Below are 20791 nucleotides of genomic sequence, written 5' to 3' on the forward strand. Positions count from 1 at the left end.
GCCTAATTGATTCAAATCAAGCGGTCATTTCTAGTGTGGGTAGTTTCTGTAAATAATTAACAATAAGAACGACTTTTGGTATGGTAAAGCTTGTTATACTTAAGTTGGGTTTTGTTTTCTCCTCCTCTAGGTAGCCTTTCCAGTAAATACATGACTCAGGGAAAAGCCTCAGCGAAGAGGACCCAGCAGGAATCATGAGGGAAGAAAATGCAGCACTGTCAGTGCCACTCAGGCCTCCCCCGTCCACTTGGAAAATTAGGTTCATTTTACAGGACACACGTAGATCAGGCTTCAACTTAACATTCAGGGAAATGTTGGATTTTTAATTTCATGAAATTGCTAATGAGGAAAAACAATTTTAATATAGTCTCACCTACCATCAATCCCCAGAAATTTAAGGATTTTAATAGAAAGCCATGATGTATGTATTTACGCCAGGTTAAAAAAAAAAATGTAACTATGGGCCAGTATTCAATGAATACAGCTTTGTGGTTTTTTAATTCTTTCAAAGCATACTGAATATGGTGTGCTGACAAATCCCAAGTAAATTAACCCCCTTCCCCCTATAAATCCCTTTTTTGTTTCAAAAAGGGGAAATGATATTTATTGTGTGGAAGCATATGAAATTGTGTGAACTGCTACTGCTGTACCCAGTGTCTGCAAACATGATTTTATTCTCCTTATAGAAGAAGTGGCAACATGAACACGAACACGAACACGTGTAGCTGTGGAGCCTTCGCTGGTACCCAGTGCCACGGAGACATCTCCGATGTTTCCCTCTCTAATTTTAAGTCTGATGACAGAACTCGCTACTCATAAAAATGAAGTCAGGAAAATAAGTAGTCCTGTTTGCCAGTAAAAACACATTTTGAAGAGAAAAATGGTAGAATGCTTTTTACTTTTTATGCTATTCAGAAATTAGGATGGAGAACTTTTAAGAACCTCTGAGAATGAGAGGCTGTCTCTGCAATCCCAAGCCTGGTTGGTATCATTCTGGGTCTGACTGGAGCCCTCTTGGAACTTTGTTTAACTTCACAAGCCTTCCTGAAGTAGTACTTGGTCAGAACTATGCCTAGGTTTATTTATCATTTTGAAATAAAATCAAACTTTCAACCTGTAATTTTACTCACATTATTTTCTAGTGAAAGTCCTGAGTTTCATTAGGAAAATAAGGAGTTGGCATCACACATCTCCTTTCATAGGATGTATGCGTTGCTCCTCTGTCCCTGGCCACTCACCATGTGCCAGGTACTGGGGGGATACTGGTGTAGGAGGACAAGCTGAGGGGCAGGGAGCTCTCTGGCAATGTCCTAGATGGCAAGGACTCAGAAGATACATGCTGTGTGCACTGATTTTTAAAACTATTATTTGGAAACATACTTCAGCTACAAAAGAATAATCAGAACTAAGAACTTCACGATTTGGAAGTCATGGTAAAAAAAAATTTAAATTAGCGATTGTTGCTGGGTTTGAACATATACTCATGAAATGTATGACCTGGGCTGCCTGATCCTCTCTCCTTGCTGCCCTTCTGGTTTCTCCTGCCTTCAGTCATGCAAGAGCCTGGCCATGTGGCTCTACTCACACATTGAAAAGCAGAAGAGCTGACTGACAGCAGCTTAATTTTTGTTCTCTTGTAGCTTGGTGCGTCTGTGTTTTTCTTAGCCCTATAATTAAGAAACAAAATTGCCTCAGATCTAGAAATATGTCTCCAGTGACTGAAACAAAAGTAAACCAATGTATTTTCATACTTTTGGCGGGGTGGGGGGGGGTTGGTACTGGGGTTTGAACTAGGCTTTGTACTTGCTAGGCAGCCACTGTGCCACTTGAGCCACACCTCAAGTGTGGCCCTCCCTACTAATTTTGAGAAACGATCTTAGTTTTCATTTTGATAACTTGTCATTTCTTAATACCCCACCCTCTATCTTTTCATTATGCTACAAAAACTTTTCAAGTTTATTCTCCACATGACTGGTTTGACAGAGTGACTTTTACTTTGCATAGATCCATGTATTATATCCTTTTAAAGATGTTAAAAGAGCTGGGCATCAGTGGCTCATGGTTGTAATCCTAGCTACTTGGGAGGCAGAGATCAGGATTGTGGCTCAAAGTCAGCCTGGGCAAATAGTTCACAAGACCCTACTTGAAAAAAATACTCAACATAAAAAAGGACTGGTGGGACTGGCTCAAGTGATAGAGCTCCTGACTAGCAACTGTGAGGTGCTGACTTCAAGCCTCAGTGCTGCCAAAAAAAAAAAAAATGTTAAAAGTTTTTATACGTTTCTTTTAATTTTGCCCAATGTATTGTGAGTTCTCTGAGAAAATTTTAATGTTGGTGTGGGGGAGTACTAGGTTGCCTCTAGTCCTTTTTGCTTTGGTTATTTTTGAGATAGCGTTTATGCTCCAGCAGGCCTAGACTGTGATCCTCCTATTTATGCTTCCTCCCTAGCTGGGATGACAGGCACCACCATGCCCAGCTTTTATTGGTTGAGATGGGGGTCTCCTAAACTTTTGCGCTGGCTGGGCTCAAACCTTGATCTTTGCTAGGATTATAGGCGTGAGCCACCATGGTTGGCTAGGGTTTTTTTTTTTTTTTTTTTTTTTTTTTTGAGACAGGGCCTTGCTTAGGGAACCCAGTCAGGCTGACCTTGAACTTGAACTCGAACTCATGAGCCTCCTGCCTCTGCTTTCCGACTGATGCAATTACAGCTGTGTAGCACTACACTCACCTTTTTGTATTTCTGCTTCCTCACTGGAACTGTGAGACAGTGAGCAGTGTTTTGCAAAAGACCTGGAGAATGGATTGCCTTTGACTCTGCTGGACACCAGTTACTGTGCAAGTGTGTGTGCTCCCAGCAGGTATCCAATTCTCAGGGCGAAGCTGTCACAAGTACTGCTGCCATCTGTCTTAACACATGCCAGCAGTGCCCATTATCAAGGTTCTCCCAGGAATAAACCAAAATGTGAAGTCTATTTTATGGGAGTGTCCAGAGGCCCTAATCTACACTTTTGCTCATTGCAGAGGGCATCAGCATTGTGCAGGTTTAATGTTTTTTAAATGCTCAAAGATGACTTTAGTCTGTTTTTCCTTATGCTTCACTTTTTTTTTTTTTCACCACAATACTGGAGTTTGAACACAGGGCTTCACACTTGCTAGGCAGGTGCTCTACCATTTGAGCCACTCTGCTAGACCTTTTTTTTTTTTTGTGGTGGGTATTTTCAAGAGGGTCTTGTATGTCTGCACTGTTTGCTCAGGCTGGCCTTGAACCGTGGTTCTCTGATCTCTGCCTCCTGAGTATCTAGGATTACAGATGTGAGTCACCAGTGCCTGGCTATATTGTTTTTTAAGAAAAAAAAATCTTTACCAAGTGCAACAAAATCTTGGCTAGATAGATAAGTGAGTGGGGTTCATCTGCAAAACTAAATAGTTTAGTAGCCCTCCCAGGAAACTGTTAAGTATTCAGAACTTTTGCTTTAAACCCAAACATGTTTGGACAACTGCAATCAAGAATACTGCATACTTTTCACCCTGTGTGGCACTGGACTTGGGGCCTGGCCCTGTCAGTTTTCCAGCTGTGTGGCAAGCCCCTAACCTCAGGCAGTTCAGTTTCCATACATGCCCTTCCAGATCATGAAGATTATCTGAGAAGTTCTGGGAAAACTGTTAAATGTCTAGAACTGGGAAACTTACTCTTGACATTTCCCTACTGGAAGCTAACAGTGGAAACCTCAAAGTGGCTATAGTTTATAACAACTTGGGCACTTTCCACAACCACCTCATTTCCACACCCCAGGACAGCTGCTGCTCTGAGATAAAGAAGCTCATGTATTTCCTACAGAACTGTCAATGCTCCCCTAACATGTCACCTTCTTTCAGAGGCCTATGCCAGCTTCAAATGACTTTACGTACTTCTGATCCACTCAGTGCTTATGTGCAGAACTAAGTGAAAACTGAATAGTGAGAATTAAACAGAGGAAAGACGGGTAGTAAACATCCTCAGGATCCTGAAGCAGGAAATTTAGAACCAGATTTTACTAAGCATCATTGATACAACAGGCTTGATCACTTCTTCCCTAATCCATGTGAGATGGGTAGGAGAGATATTCAAAGTTCTTGTCAACCTAAAGTGCAACACAGCTGTACAGCATTTCAATAACTGAGTAAGTGATAGGACATCTTTTTAGTAACGTTTTATTTTTTTTAGGGCAGTTTTAGGTTCACAGCAAAATTGAGAAGAGGGTATCCATAAATCCCCTGTGTCCACCCATGACAACCTTCCCCAGTGTCTTTCTGCACTGGTGTGGTAGTGTATTGGAATTGGTAAACTTCACTAACAGTCATTATCTCAGTGTATATTACATTCACTCTGGTGGTGTACATCGCATGAGTTTCGACAGGTTCACAATAAATGGCATCTTTAATAAACATTAATACTTGCTAGTGTTAAGTGCTATTGTGAATCATGAACTCTTCTAAGTAAAATGTCTCATCCCAAATCACCCAGCTAGTCAAAGGTGTGAAGCAAGAGACAAACATACCACACTGTTGCCTTCAGTCCCAGCTTCTCCTATGTCCAGCTGGGGGGTGGGAAAAATCCTGTCAATGCACCTGCGTTTCCGTAGCAGGAAGCCACAATCATGGGCAATGTTGAACTATCCTTTAGGACCCTGCAATTCTAGGGAGCTCTTAAACAGCTTCGCCTCCTAGTTCTTCAGTACGAAAAGATGAGTAAGCATCGCTCCCCTGGGCCCTCCTGCCATTCTTGCCCTGTGCTCTCTCCACCCGCTAACCCTGCCGGCCCACATCCTGTGCTGCCTCCTGCCCCGCCCCACCCGTGTCCGCCGTGGTGCCAAGCCTGGGACACCGCGCGACTGGAGGCGGGTGCCTCGAGTGGCCCCAGGCTATGGATGCCGCCGTCACTTTCCACATTCACCCCAGAAAGGGGTGCATGGTCAGGGGAAGGGCCTGACCCCGCTAGGCCCCACAGTGCAAAAGGGGTCAGCGCGTGCTCTTCTCTCTTTCTCCTCCGACCCGCCGTGCGTATTTTAATACCGTCCGTATTAAAGGAGAGGACGCCGACCTCACCCATGGGCAGGTGGGGAGTCAGAAAGGTCGCAGTCATGGCTTGTCACTAAACTGCGCTCCACGAGGTCGCGTTTACCTCTAGGTGACGACCTTCCTTCGGTGGCCAGGCGCAAAACCGCGTCACAACGCTACGGGACGCCGAACCGTCTTCCGCCAGATGCAGACCCACAACTCTGCGGAGCCCCGCCCCCTCTGGTCCTTCACTCATGAGCCACGTCACTCACGCAGCCCGCCCAATGGCAGCAGCGGGGCAGGCGGCGCGGGGCGGGGCCTGGGACGCCGTGCGCCGCAGCTTGTGGCGTCAGTGCGCCCGCTGTGTCCATGGAGAGAGGTTGAGGTGTCTGAGCTCCGGCCCAAGGCACCGGGCGCCGGGACGGCGACGATGTCGGCCTCGTTGGTCCGGGCCACTGTCCGGGCCGTGAGCAAGAGGAAGCTGCAGCCCACCCGGGCCGCCCTCACTCTGGTGAGTGCCCGTGGTGGCGGCGGCCCGGGACATTGGCCGTGTCCGGCCCCTGTAGGGTTCGCGGCGGCGGGGAGACGGGTCAGGCCGCCGGCACGTCCGAGCCCCGCGGCCGCTTAGTCGCCGTCCAGTCCGCCCTGTCAGAGCGTTATACCGGTGGCGGGGCTCCTTCGGGGGCCGGCATCCCGGGACTCCGTTTCCCGGCAGGCCTTGCGCGGCGGGGGGGGGTACGGGGCGGGGGGAGGGGAGGGGAGGTAGGGGCAGCGCGAGGGCAGCGACCCCTGAGAGTCCGGCTGCGCAGAGGAGGCCGTGCTGAGCGTGGGGCCCGCGGGAAGAACAGGCCCCGACCCCCACCCACCCGCGAGATCGCGGCCCGGGCCACACGGGGTTCGCTCCCCGCGTGTCTTGGGCCCCAGAGCCCTGCAGCCCAGGTCTGTAGAGGACCCAGGAGCGAATTTTCAGGGGGTTCATAGCGTTTTCGGGAGAAAGGTCAAACGCCCCGAAAGGGCACAGACCAGACAGTTGGAGATTGCACTGAGCACACTGTGTCCCGTTCTGACCTCGCCATCTTTTTAGAAGGGAAATGCACGTAACAGAATTAACCAGTTTCAGGGGTACATTCCAGAGGCATTTAGACATTCATAGGGTTGTACAGGTACCACTTTTATGTATTACCAATACATTTTACCTCACTAGGCAAGCTTAGGTCAGTTCCTCATTCTCACATACACCCCACTCTTTCTCCATGCAAGTATTTGCCTAGATGATTTAAATTAATCACTGAGCCTGTTCCATCTAATACCAAAGAAAGCCTATTGCCAGAAAATGAGTTCAAGACAAATAAAGAAAGTCACCATCAGGTGGGCGAACCCATTTTTGTAATGCATCAGTGTTTTAGGCCTTTAAGGTTATCCTAGCTGTATATCATATATACTGAATTCTATATTTTTCCTATATTAGCAAGCCCATTTTCATGTCTGGATGACTCTAGAATTATCCAAGGACTTGAGAACTAGAGAACACTGTTCAGTCTTTATATCTCAGTAAAAACGTCTCCGAAGTCAGCAGAATTCTTCAACTGGTAATGACAGATCTAGGAAACATCAGAGGTGCATGGCACTTTTTTTGCCTTTTCTTTTCCCATCACCATTTTGGATGTTTCCTGTTGCTTCAGAATTTCTGAGTCATTCCATTTTTCTCCATTCCTACTTCTTCAGCAGATATTAACAAGAAGTACTGTGTTTCTGGACAGGAAATAAACAAGTTTCCCTGTTCCTACTGTGTCTACATAGTAGACAAAGACTTTGCCATCTTTTACAAGGAATAATAACACATCTCTTGATCTCAGGCCTAGTCTCTACCTTTGCTCCCTTCTGTTTCATAGTACCATAGAATTGTCAGTTTACAAAGGCTCCATGTTGCCTGGCTCAACTGTAGAGTTAGTGTCTGAACTCATACTTAATGTTATTGGTGACGCTAGAATCTTGTTTTCCTCAAATTTTGTTAGGAGCTAGTATGAGAGAAAATGTACAAGGAGCCACTTTCCACCAGGGCCTGTGTTAGTAGGCTACCAGTCATTTTAATCTCCAGGCACTGGTATGTATTGCTATTTGTGTGTTTTCACACATTTTTAACCCCAACATGTTATTTCAGTGTGCAAAGCAGTGATAATCAGAGGCCTAATGAGTAGATACAGATAACCAAGAAAAGTAGAGATAACTCAGAGTTGTAAAAAGACATAAATATTACTTGGATATATATAAATTGTGACTTCAGGACTTTGACATGTTGCAACATTTGAAAATTGCAAAAAAAGGTAGGCTAAGCAATTGGTAGCATGAAAACCTGCTTTGTTGTATTTAGCACCAAATTATTTGCATTGACTGATGTTAGTCCTGGAAAAGAATAGTGTTTGCTGGAGGGAAGGGTTTACACTGGTGATGGGCTGCCCATGAAACTTTTAACACAAAGCAGGGATGGTTCCTTGATTGAATGTTCTAAGACTCCGACCCATACATCAGTGTAAGTACTCTTGAACAGCTGCAGGGAAAACCATGCACTGTGATGCTTCCCGTCACTTTACCCAGATATCCAGGAATTGATAGATGAAATTGAATTTTTAGGGGCCAGAGTAAAATATGATTAAGGAACACAAAGATTAAACCCTACCCAGGTGACAGACACTTTTATCTCCATCATTGCACAAGGCAGAATTAGTGCAGCCTCAATTTCAGGATAGAGATGGCCCACAGTTCATGAAACACACTAAAGTTCTATGAGAGAATGATAGTGCACAGCCAGTAGAAGTCTTGACACATTACGAACAGAGCGTGCATTAGGGCTTCCAAGTTATAGGGGAATCTAGTTGCAATGGGCTGAGAAAAACTTAATGTTAATTCATTGGACTAGGACAAGTCCTTCGGAGTAGTGACCAAGAGGTAAGATTTGTACGTGAAGGCAGTTTAGGAGCTATTACACAGAAAACATTAGGACGAATACTGGTCCAGTGGTTGTGTGGTCCGCATGAACAAGGCCAGAGTTCACCAAAAAGAAAACATTGGGAGAGCCTAAGAAAATAATGGTTAAGTACATAGGAATAGATTCTGTTGGTGAAATCTGTAGTCATTAAATGACGATTTTTAAAAACATTTATGCCAGGCGTAGTGACTCATGTCTGTAATCCTAGCTTCTCAGGAAGCGGAATGTGGGAGGATCTTGGTTAGAAGCCAGCTAGGGCAAAAACTTCTTGATATCCCATCTCAACCAAGAAGAAAAGCTGGGCATGGTAGCATGCATCTGTCATCCTAGCTAGGCTGGAAACAAATAGGATGGTCATGGTCCAGGGTGATCCTGGAATAAATATAGGCTGATCCTGTTTATAAAAGACATAAAGCATAAAGAGCTGGTGTCCTAGCTTGGGTGATAGAGCCCTTGCCTGGCAAGCATAAGGCCCAGAGTTTAAACCCCAGAGCCACCCCCCCCACCCAAAAAAAAAGCAGCCATAACCATTCAAAGATTCTATGTAACTATTTAATCTTTAATACCTAAATCACAGAGTTGTACGATTAAAAAGATATTAAAAAACAAGTACCTAGAAGGTTCTTAGCAAGTAATGAATATATGTTTATCACATATATCAAATGAGATAAATCATTTTTTAATGAAGGTTATGTACACTTGGGTTACGAACATGGTGTAGGTAAGTGTATTTACATATGAACAGGAAAAGACAAAAGAAAAATAGCTATAGCTGTTAAAGGATGAGTTTAACAAAACACACTATAGATTGTTCATTGACTGGCATTTATCTACCATTTTTTTAGACATCAAAATGCCAGATTTATAGTGAAATTAAAATAGGTTATAGTTTTTGGTACCTAATCATGGAATTAACTTTGGGTTTTAATTTTGTTTCGCTCAGCAGCTAAAAATAAAATTGGGGGATTACCTAAGGGAGTCCAAGACTGAGGATGAAAAGTTTCTCCTACAAGGAATAGAAGGTGTTTGGTGTTGAATAAAGTTAAAGTAGGTTGTTATGAATTACTTCTGAGGCACATTCATCCAACTTCTTTTCTCATTATTGTGACGACAAAAACAGCCTCAAAATAAATTTTTAGAAAGCGGATCAACATATCTTAAAGATTGTCATTTTAGAGTTACAGTCCTGTGATTTATACGTGAATAGATTAAAAAGCCGTATTTTAGAGGCTTTCAAGAATCTCTTATATTTCAATTCACAGGTGAATCACAGATAAATTATTGAGACAGAATTTATGCATCAATTCCTTAGGAAAAGATGGGCTTTCTAGTTGCTCTGAAGAGTCTTTGATACTGAAGGCTGCCAGGCCCTGCAGCATGGTTAGTGGAAGATGTTATGATCTTGTCCAGGCCGACAGTGTCAAATAGACCCAGTGGAAAGTAGGATCCTTAGCTTCTACCTGGTACTGCAATACAGAAAGTGCTTGTCATATCTAGAATAGGAAAAAAAAAAATCCCAAATGCTCCCCATTCAGTCTTTTTTGACGTGTCTTGAAAATCAAGCCATTCACGTTAGTTGGCGTGGTGGTGCGTGCTGGTAATTCAGTGGAGAGCAAGAGGGTCTAAAAGTTAGGCAGACTCCATCTGGTTGTGGAACACACCTGTCATCATAGCTATGAGGAAGGCAGAGGTAGGAGGATTTCGGTCCCCAGGTCCCAGGACAACCCAGGCGCAAAAAGCTAGAACCTATCTGAAAAATGCCCTAAAGTAAAAAGGGCTGGGAGGGGGTCGCCCAAGTGGTAAAGTGCTTACTTAGCAAGCACAAGGCTTGAGTTCAAACCCCAGTACCACAAAAAACAAAGGTCAGTTATTTTAAAAATTATAAAAGCTTTCTTTTCCCCTTTGATGACTGCTGTTCCCTTAGCACAGTGTGTTTAGTTTCAGCTGCCACAGGATAATGAAGATCATTTGGCCTCATAACAACAGCTTCCTGGCACACAGTTTCTTCTTTTCATGTTACTTTTCCCTTGAGAGCCTTTCAATATAAAATGTGAACATCAGAAACTTCATGATAAATGTGCCATTCTCTATAGCCGTGTGTCATTTAATATGTTTAAATATTTTTTGCTTTGTTTGAGTTGGGGTCTAGTTATGTCACCCAGGCTGCCCTCAAACTCATGAACCTCCTGCCTCAACCTCCCAAGTTGCTGGAATGGCAGGCACTTCGTTGGTTAAATGTTTTCTAGTAAGAGTTGGGAAAAGAAGAATATACACTTGGATAAAAAAATACTCGGGTGGTAAACCTATTTCCTTTTACTAGATAAAATTTTAATATTTCTGTAACTATTTGCGGAATTCCCCTCTTCAGCATTTCCTTCTTCCACCTCCTGTGTCATATTAGTTTGCATTGCTTGACCCCTCTTCTGATACAAAAAGGAAAAGGCCTTTAGAGACCATGTACCCTTTTTTTCATTTTTTGACAGTGACACATAGAAATATATATGTGTACATCATAGTGTACTTTAATAATTTAGAAAGTTTCCCTAAACAACATCTATTTTATTAAGTGCAGTGCATTAGTTTCTATCTTATATTTTTTTAAATGCTGGTCTAGGTCTACACCTTCTAAATTGGTTCATGACCATCTTATATTTAAACATCATCATTTGGCTGAGCCCCACCTGCACAGAGGGGAGAACATATTGCGGAGTTATCCCTTGGATCTTCTCCGGTGCTTGAGTTCTGGCTAGTTTACGTAAGTCATAGATCATACTATGCAGCCTTCAGAATTTTTCAGACTAGAGGAACGTAGAAAAACCTGAAGGATCAGCACAGCATTGGCAGCTGGGGGAGCTAGTAAAAGATAAAGGAGGAAGGAGTTCGTTTCTTCATTCTGATAGACTCTCATGTTGTAGTGAAAACTGCCACACTGACCAGCGCTTTGTGCCTGGCACTGTCCTGGCTGCCTTCTCTGAACTTGAATATTTAGTCCCCACAAGAGTCCTGAGTGGAAGGACAGTTACCTCAATTCACCACTAAGAGACTAGAAGTTAGAGAAGCTGCTTCACATGACAGGAATTGGACCAGCAGCCTCCCCAAGGAGGTGGGATTGTCAATACTGACCTGAACACACAGGACATGTGACTTTTTTCTCATGTTATGGACCATTGGGGTAGGTTAAACATTCTTTCTGAGAAATAATTTCTTGTTCTTCTATCACTGACTAGTTTTGTTCACTTCTGTCTTGAGATGCTGTGTCAGCATTTGGTTAGGACCTGAATTCTGGGGTTTTTTAAAATTTTGTTGGGATTGGAATTTGAATGTGGGGTTTCATGCTTGCAAAGCAGGCACTCTGCCACTTGAGCCACACCTCTGTTCCTTTTTGCTCTGGTTATTTTTGGAGATGGGGTTCTTAAAAAATTTTGCCTGGGTTGGCCTCAAACCATGATCTTCCAGATCTCAGCCTCCCAATGTTACTATCAGGTAACATTGGTGGCTGGCCTGGATTCTTTCTTTTCTTTTCTTTTCTTTTTTAATGCTATTAAGATTCCTTCTCTAGTTATAAGCTTGATGAATTTGAAATGGATTTTATGCAAATGTATATGCAAGTACACATATATGATTAATAATCAAAGGAGAAGCACCTGAAGGTTGGCTTTTCCATTGAGATTCTTCATTCATTCATTGACTATTTCCTACCTTATGTGTCTGGTAATGTGCTTGTTACTGGGCACCAGTAGGTACAAAAAATAGCTGCTTCCCATGAAAATTACATTTGTGATAAAAGTAGATGGCATAACAAGAGTATGACAGAGAAGTAGCGTGGATTGGGGAACGAGGTTTAAAAGGATGGTATTAGCAAAGATTGTTTTTAAAATTATTTTATTAGCATATAATACTTATACAGGGGCATAATTGTGATATTTACATTTGTACTTACATTTGTGTATCTTAGATTTACTTCCTCCATCCTTCTCTCATTCCCCACTTTCCTAGAACAATTTCAACAGGTCTCTTTCTTCTACTTTCACGTGTGAATACAAAATTCATCTACCATGTTCACCTTCATTCCCCCTTTCTTTTTACCCACCTCCTCCCATTCTGTCTACCCCCTAAAAGACCTATTTTTCTCTCTTACCCTTCATTTTATTTATAGTATTGATAGTCCAAGGGCGTTCACTTTTGTACTTCAGGTTTGTATATGTCATGCTTTAATTAAAGTAACTCCCTCCACCATTACTTACTCATCCTCTATCACCATGCTCCCCTAATTTTCAACAACTTATAGTAGTGTATTATATTCATATGTAGATGGATTGTTTCAGTATTTTTCATCCTATAGCATTTTCTTTCCTCTCCTGCCTGCTGTAGTCCCCTGAGACAGACTCGCTAATACAGTTTTGTTCTCTGTCTCACTATATATATGTATGTATATGTATGTCTATATGTGACCATATATGTATATATACATTTAACCTATAGGTCTAGCTTCCACACATGAGGGAAAACTTGTGACCTTTTAATTTTTGAACCTCGCTTCCTTCACTTAACATGAAGTTCTCCAGTTCCATCAATTTACCTGCAAACATTTTGTTCTTCTTTATGACTACATAAAATACCACGTTTTTTTTAATCCATTCATTAGTCATGGGTCCTCTGGGCTGTTTTCAAAGCTGGGCTATTGTAAATAGTGCTGCAGTAAACATGGGTGTGCAAGTGGCTCTGTCATAGCTTGGAGCACATTCCTTCGGATATATGCTGAGGAGTGGTGTCACTAGATTGTATGGCAGCTCTGTTTTTAGTTTTCCATACTGCTTTCCATAATGGTTGTACTAATTTACCTTCCCACCAAAAGTATAGAAGTGTTCCTTTTCCCCCACAGCTTCATCAGCATTATTGTTTGTGTTATTGATGATTGTCATTCTGACTGGGATGAAGTGAAATCTCAGTGTAGTCTTAATTTCCTTTTCCTTTATGGCCAAGAATGTTGAGCATTTCTTCATGTAGTTATTGGCCACTTGTACTACTGCTTTTGAAAATCGTCTGTTCAGTTCATTTGCTCATTTATTCAGTGAGCTGTTGATTTGGAGAGGTTACTTTTTTGAGTTCCCTGTATATTACGGTTATTAGTCCCTTCCCAGATGTATAGCTGGCAAAGATTTTCTCCCATTCTATAGGCTGCCTCTTCAGTCGGGTGACTGTTTTCTTTGCTGTGCAGAAGCCTTTTAGTTTCATGCAGTACCATTTGTCAGTACTTTGTCTTAATTACTGAGATATTGGAGTTCCATTCATAAAATTGTTACCTATGCCTATGTGGTCCAGTCTGTTCCCTGGCAACAGTGGAACATAAATTTGTCACATGAATTAACTAAAAACAGACTAAAAGTGTCTTTAAAGTTGTAATTCTGTGGCTTTGAAGAATGCAAGTGTTATAGGTGAAACTTAAAAAAATTTCTTTTTCAGACACCTTCAGCAGTAAACAAGATAAAACAACTCCTTAGAGATAAGCCTGAACATGTAAGTAAAGCTTGTTAAATATTTAGCAATAAAACTTGTTTTCAAAGGTGTTTAGCCCGGATAAAAAGTAGGTTTTCACTAATATGGGTGGGTCTGTTTTGCTTTGTTTGTGTGTGGTGGTGGGAATAGAACCCAAGTCTTCATGCCTGCTAAGCAAGCACTCTACTACTGTATGTGTTTTATACAGTCAGACAATATTGAATGAGGTATTCAATGAAAAACAAGTCACTGTCAACCTCAGACATTCTTGTCATTCTTCCTTCTGAAAAGCAACCTATTAATGTCTTTCCAGAGATAATCTGTCAATACCAGATCTCAGCCTCCACACTGTTGATGTTGTAGGATGTTCCATAGCATTTCTGGCCTCTACCTATTAAAAAGCAGTAGCACCCTCCTTCCTAAGTTGGGACACCAAAAATGTCTCACCAGTACCCTGTGTTAAAGGTCATTTGGGTGGTTTTTCTTCATTGGTGCCACAGCATCATTCACTAGTTACTGCTTTGTTGGCTGCATGTGCCAGACCCATTTTTCACAAGACATGGAAGCAAGGCTTAGTGGATCCATGTAACATCCATCCCTGGAGGTGAAACTGTCAAGACGGGTGTGAGCATCATCTTAACCATGGTGCATTGCTAAGTGACGTTAGAATTCTGTAAGTCACTTCAAATAATGTGCTGTCAGTAGTTGGTAATTAGTCTGTGGAGTGTTTTCTTGGGTTCTCTTGTACAACCAACATTACAATGTAATGGGACTTTTCATACCTCTCTCCTAAAACTTATTAAATGCTGAGAGAAGTCCCTGTTCCAACTCAGTTTGGATAGACTACAGTACGAATTGACCAGATGAAACAGGAGGTTAGCTTTGTGGATTTGAGGAATGTTTGTATTGCTGTAGAAGGGGTGATTTTTAGCAAAGCAGTCTCTTTTCCAAACCTAGTTACCTAAAGCTAAATTTTCACATAGTCTTTATTTGTATGTTCTCTCTCTCTCTTTACTGGGGTTTGAACTTAGGGCCTCACACTTGGTTGGCAGGTGCTCTACCACCCAACATATTTCTAAATATCTGTGTCCATTTCTAAAATCTGGAATTGCTTGAGTTTTCCTATTTACAAAGATAAAAATTAACAAATCTCTGTGATGTGGCAGCCGTTTACCATTTATCATTCTGAATATGTGAAGTGCCCTCCCGTTTTCTAAGCTGTAACTATAAATATGAAGACTTCTTCCTTGATGACTGGTTTCCTGAAGGCAGCACACTCTGCTGCTTTCAGTGAATTGGGGTTTCCTGAAGAAATAATACTTAAGGTAATAAATAATACTTTGAGTGCATCCTTAAATGAAAAAGCAAGCTCCAAGATAGAGAATGCAGGTAGATATTGATAGAAAATTACGTGAATATCACAGTGGCTTCTAAAAAGTCCCCTTTGGTCACATTTTTAACTGTTTTTTTTCCCCTGGTGGTTTTGGTGCTGGGAATTGAACCCAGGGCCTTGAAGTGCTACACACATTCAGTATCACTGAGCTATACCCCAACTCCACTTTTTCAAGTTCTGTCTATTCTCTGCAGTCTTTCATTTTTTGGTAGTTGAGATTGTTTACACAGGTTTGCCCAAAAGTTAAAAGTTACTTATGGAGTACATATTGTTGCCGGGTGAGCACCTGTGAACCGTGGTGAGCACTACTGTAGGGAAACATGGAGAGAACATCTCACAGAATGAGGTAGAACAACACATTTTTAAGTAAGTCCAAATTTTAAAGAAGGCATCTCTGTCATGAGATAGCTCTCTCTTGGGAGGCTGAAGCAGGAGGGGTATGATGTCAAGGCCAGTTCCATAGTCAGACCTTGCCTCAAATAGCAAGAAAGCGATTTTCATTTTTGAGATACAAACTCTTTCTTAAAAAATGTTTCCAACCTAGTTGCTTAATAGTAAGTGTCACAAAATTCACAAGAGCTGAGTTGTAGCTCAGGAGGAGAATGCTTGTCTACTGTGCACAGGCCGTGGTTTGCATTCCCAGCATCATAAAAGAAAGGTAATTAATGCGCATTGGTAGAGTGAAATATGACGTGGACATTATTTGTAGCTGACAGTTAGAATGGGTAATTCCATGGGCAAATGGTGTCTGATGTGTAGTAACAGCAGAATAAGATTTTATTTCTGATTAAATAAAAACTATGCTGAAATTGTATTATGTGACCAAGACTGGAAGACAATGAAGAAAAAAAAACGTATAAACTGTTTATTAGAAGTAATTTTTAAAGATCTCTGCTAGTGAGTGATTGTATTAGTATACCCAGAAATCTAAATTTCTCTTTTAACTTATGAGAGGATTAGTACTGATGATAAATTGCTGAGGTTTTTATAAGTGTAATTCTTTAATCTGTGTTATTTTAATACTAAGTTTATATTTTCCATCTTTTTTAGGTAGGTGTGAAGGTTGGTGTCCGAACCAGGGGCTGTAATGGCCTTTCTTACACTCTGGAATATACAAAGACAAAAGGAGATTCTGATGAAGAAGTTGTTCAGGATGGTGCGTTTTTTACTTACACATTCTAGCCACTTTGTTTTGCTTAGCCTTGTGCAGAAGGCTAAAAATTGGAGGAAGGAGTAACGATAGGAGTAGCAGTTATGAAAGCAGTACTTACCATATGCCGGGTGTTTTGTGGAAAATGAGGTTACATGCACCAACTGAGTGAGCAGGACACTGTGGTGTCCTTATTTTGTGATGAGGACAAATGGAGGATGGGAGGTTAACTAGTTTGCCCAGGGTGACACAGTGAGAAGGACGTAGTGAAAATGTGAACCCAATGAGTTTACTCCAGAAGCTGTTGTCTTACTAAGTGATAGGTGATTGGATAAGTTGCTTCTTTCTCATCCCTGTAAGGTCATCATTGTGTCCTGAAGTATAGGGGTGTGTGTAGGATGTGTGTGCTTGTATGTTTGAGGCAGGGTCTTGCCATGTAGCTCAGACTACCTGTCACAGCTTCCTAGTGCTGGGCTTTCAGTTGTGTGCCACCTTGCCCAGCTTCAGAAATTTTGTAAGACCATAAAAGGTCAGATGAATCATCAAACCATTGTTGCATAATGTAGTGGTCTTACTTTTTGTCATATAAGTAACGTCAGTCATGCTTTGAAGGAATTCTTGTTTTGATTTTTATTAAAACTTTCAGTTTTAACTTACTGTCTTTGATACCACACACAAGAATTACTGTTTTTATCGTTACTTTCGTTTTGTGTTTCATATCCCTATTCCCACTCTTATTGAAAACCTATTCAAGATAAGTGAAACAATGCTGCAGTTTGTGGAGAACTTCAGCATGATGGGTGTCACAGTGGTGGTTTCAGGCTGTGGAAGTGTGTGCCTAGCTATGGTTTAGTTCTTCCCTAGGAAGGACCAGCTGTTGATTCTTAGTAAATAACCACCAAAGACATCTGTAGAATATGATCAACTGAAAACATTATAAATCTTAAGATTTTCATCTTGCATAAGAGAAGACCTGTAATTGCACTTTTATAATTACTAGGGAACATTACTGATTTTTCAGTCCATACCCTCAATAGATCTATCTGTACTGATTGTTCACTGGATATTTTTATAATATCCATAGAATGTGGTCTTAATGCCTATGGTCTTTAAAAAAATCCTATGGATAAACAGTCATTGGCTGTTTTTAGGCATAGCAGTAAGTCAAGGGTATAGATGGTATTACAAGGTTTCTGTAAGTTTTACTTGCTCTGTGTTTACAAACCATCACATTGAAAATAGAAAAACTGAGTGAAGTATAGTGAAAGGCAAAATGTAGTTTTGATATATTGCCATGGAATTTCCTTGCGTAAAACAGTCTTTATGAATGTACTTGGTTTTGACGTAGAGTGAGGACAGGGGACAGACAGGAAACCAGAAACTTCCTGTGGAGTTGGGGGGTGGTTATTATTTAAAGTTCTCTTGTGCTTTGACTCAGCGGGTTTCACAGGCTGCAGGCTTCCTATGACACGTTTTCTTTTCCCCAAGGCGTCAGAGTGTTCATCGAAAAGAAAGCACAGCTCACACTTTTAGGAACAGAGATGGACTATGTTGAAGACAAATTATCCAGCGAATTTGTCTTCAACAACCCAAACATCAAAGGAACTTGTGGCTGTGGAGAAAGCTTTAATATTTGAAACCTCAGGACTGCTCTGGGTATAAGCTCCAGGAAAGCTCTCGGAAGCCATGGAGGTTACTGAAGAGATCATGTGAACGTCATGTGACTGTCTCAAGGTTTATGATGTGTGGCTGCCTTGTGGAGAGAATAAAGTGATGCATTTTGAAAACAAAGTTCATTAGGCTCCCGAAGATGCGACATGATGTCCTCTGCAGGGCAGAAAGTGGGCAACCATTGCTTTCTGGCTCATTTTCCTGTTGTATGTAGAACAATTCCTGCCCTGCCTTAACTCTGCCCCATGCTTTGTTTAGAAGCACCTTCATTGACGTCATTATCTAATGAGGGAAACAAGTGATATGTAACAAGTGCGCCCCTCTCCCTCTCCCCCATCTCCCCGTCTCCCCCCACCTCATCTCCCACAGCCTTTTCCCAGCAACATTGGTGGTTTCTAAAGTTCAGAGGTAGGAAGTCCTCAGTGCTGGTAGGAACATGGTGGTGCATTGCTTCTGTACTTGGTTTTGGCATGGCTTGTTATTTTGTTACTGAAATTTTCATTGTTAGGTGCCTCGTTGGCGCATCCTGAAGCAGTACCAGTACCAGGTAGACATTTCCTTGAAATACATAGTTATTCTGTGGGTGGTATCGAAAGGTGAGAACTTTGAAACTCCATCTTAAATCCATTTCTTCTGCCCCTGTGAATGTCTGCCGAAAGATGGGATTTCAATCCTTTTTAATTGGAGGTGCCTTCAAGCCACATAGCTGGCCACCCTCAATCTGTGTATAGAGGAACACAGCCCAGGGTAGTAAAAGAGACTTGTCCACATCTCTCTGCAAGCTATGGAGAGCCTGACAGCACCCACCTCCCCGTTTGCTTGTTGGTGACACACGTCTGCATCGTAAGTGATCAGTGACAATGGCAGCCTATCTCCTCATCTCTGATCAACATGTTAGTAAGGTTCCCAGTGATGTGATGGTGAACATACTAGTTTTAGTTTGACAAAAAAAAAAAAAAATCTTGCTTTAAAACACTTACGAGAATTGCCTTTTTTTTTTTTTTTCTAGAACATTGAAACAATAGTTTATACTTAGAAGATGCTGTGGTAGGCCAGAATTACACTGTTGGAGTACTGTGGTGTTTGCAAAGCAGAACACAGGAGTCTGTTGAAGTTCCTGATATGTGTACATTTCCTAGTTCCTTTCTAAATGTTTTGTTTGGGGCGGGAGGTTTGAGACAGGGTCTTCCAGTGTAACCCAGGCTGGCCTTAAACTTGGAATCCTCTGGCCGCATCTTCCCAAGTGCTGGGATTACAGGTCTGTGGCACCATGTCCATACTGTATGTTTCAATTGACCTATTATGGCTATTTCATGTGAATAGAATCCTCTTTATATATGCTTGTTTGTAACTTGTTTCACTTTGCATAATGTTTTAAGGCTTATAGTGGCGTTGGGGTCTCCACTGGAGGATCCTGAAGGTGCTTTGTGGCTGTGCTTCTCATTTCCAGCTCGATGTCTGACTCTAGCAGTTTCCATGACACATCCATGCTTTATGAAGCCCTGTACATCTTACCCAGCTCAACCAAGTGCTGTTGCTGCAGCTGAGAAGTACATATGGCTACAACGGGTTCAAGGTGGTCTCTCAACTCAGGGAGTTAGAGCTTCCATGAGCAAAAGCAGGCATCTCCGTGTCAGGAAGCGGGAAGAACTTCCAGGTGTGGTGGCTAGACCTGTCCCTTCTTGTGTCCAGGGTGCAGGGCTGGGCTGATTTGCTGGGAAATTGAGTTTTGGAGCAGGAGGTGCCTGGCTGGGGCAGGGCCTTGTCTCACCTGCTCCTCTGCTTCCCTCCAAGGCCCCATTGTTGCCTGCTGTGCTGGCTGGAGGTGTCAACCACAGGGTGTGTAGTCCCTGCCTTTTCCCATCAAGGCTCCAGCTCCATGAAGAGTCCTGAGATGAAACTGGCTGATACCCAAAAACCCATTCATTAGGACCTGGAAGTTGTGCTGCTAGGGATCTATCTCAAAAACTGTGACACTGTAGGTGTCAATGTTCCATTTATGATTCTGAAAAGTTAGAACAAAAGAGGCTGCTGAGTTGGAGAAAGTGTGGCTAGTGAACATATACAGGAGGCCGAGGCTTGACTGGGCCATTTCTCCAGCAGGGACAGATGACAAAAGATGTCAATGTTCCTGATATACTCAGCACACAGGCACCAAGAGTCACCAAGCCGGGAGGGGACAGAGGAGAAACTGATGGAGTTGATTATTTTTGGATGGGAGGACTGTGTCATCGAATCTAGTCTCCATTCCTTTGGAATTCTTTGTTTTACTATCAGAAAGTTCTTGTCTTTAATGACAAGAACTTAAAATGAAAATTGAATGGGTGAGTAAAAATGGATAGGATTTAATGTGAAATCAATGTCACATTGTTCTCTAGTTTGGGCCATTTCTTTTGTCTTCTGCCATTCTTGTGAATTGAAAAGTATTGCCAGGGTTAGGGTCACGGTCAAGAGTTAGGGTTTTAGGGTTAGGGTTAGGGTGTCAGGGTTAAGGTGTTAGGGTTAGGGTTAGGGGTTAGGGTTAGGGTTAGGAGGGTTAGGGTTAGGGTTAGGTTAGGTTTGGGGTTCGGGTTGGGGTTGGGTTAGGGTTAGGTTAGGGTTTAGGGCTTAGGGTTAGGGTTAGGGTTAGGGTGTCAGGGTTAAGGTGTTAGGGTTAGGGTTAGGGGTTAGGGTTAGGGTTAGGAGGGTTAGGGTTAGGGTTAGGTTAGGTTTGGGGTTCGGGTTGGGGTTGGGTTAGGGTTAGGTTAGGGTTAGGGTTAGGGTTAGGGTTAGGGTTAGGGTTAGGGGTTAGGGGTTAGGGTTAGGGTTAGGGTTAGGGTTAGGGTTAGGGTTAGGGTTTAGGGTTAGGGTTAGGGTTAGGGTTAGGGTTGGGTTAGGGTTAGGGTTAGGGTTAGGGTTAGGGGTTAGGGTTAGGGTTAGGGTTAGGGTTAGGGTAGGGTTAGGGTTAGGGTTAGGGTTAGGGTTAGGGTTAGGGTTAGGGTTAGGGTTAGGGTTAGGGTTAGGGTTAGGGTTAGGGTTAGGGTTAGGGTTAGGGTTAGGTTAGGGTTAGGGTTAGGG

At 42.4% G+C, this 20791-nt stretch overlaps 2 protein-coding genes across 6 annotated transcripts in view; both read left to right on the forward strand.

Moving 5' to 3' along the window:
* The window catches only part of Tut7 (terminal uridylyl transferase 7), a 57401-nt gene extending 56281 nt beyond the window's left edge, over positions 1 to 1120 (forward strand). For all 4 annotated transcript variants that reach the window (XM_074052614.1, XM_074052613.1, XM_074052611.1 and 1 more), the window contains one exon: positions 131 to 1120. In XM_074052614.1, coding sequence (XP_073908715.1) covers positions 131 to 198 — 68 coding nt within the window. In that variant the 3' untranslated portion in view covers positions 199 to 1120. The remainder of the gene's footprint in view (positions 1 to 130) is intronic.
* A 4255-nt stretch (positions 1121 to 5375) lies between these two features.
* Isca1 (iron-sulfur cluster assembly 1) lies at positions 5376 to 17854 on the forward strand. Of its 2 annotated transcripts, XM_020174217.2 has the most exons (4): positions 5378 to 5549; positions 13488 to 13541; positions 15964 to 16069; positions 17552 to 17854. In XM_020174217.2, exons 1-4 carry the CDS (start codon positions 5469 to 5471, stop codon positions 17698 to 17700), a joined length of 390 nt encoding a protein of 129 aa, XP_020029806.1. In that variant the 5' UTR covers positions 5378 to 5468; the 3' UTR covers positions 17701 to 17854. The 2 variants fall into 2 exon arrangements, with proteins under 2 accessions (XP_073908716.1, XP_020029806.1); XM_074052615.1 differs by lacking the exon at positions 13488 to 13541 and having other exon boundaries at positions 5376 to 5549.
* The last annotated feature ends 2937 nt before the right edge of the window (positions 17855 to 20791 follow it).

The sequence above is a fragment of the Castor canadensis genome, chromosome 13 (assembly GCF_047511655.1).
Source record: "Castor canadensis chromosome 13, mCasCan1.hap1v2, whole genome shotgun sequence".
Classification (NCBI taxonomy): Eukaryota; Metazoa; Chordata; class Mammalia; order Rodentia; family Castoridae; genus Castor; species Castor canadensis.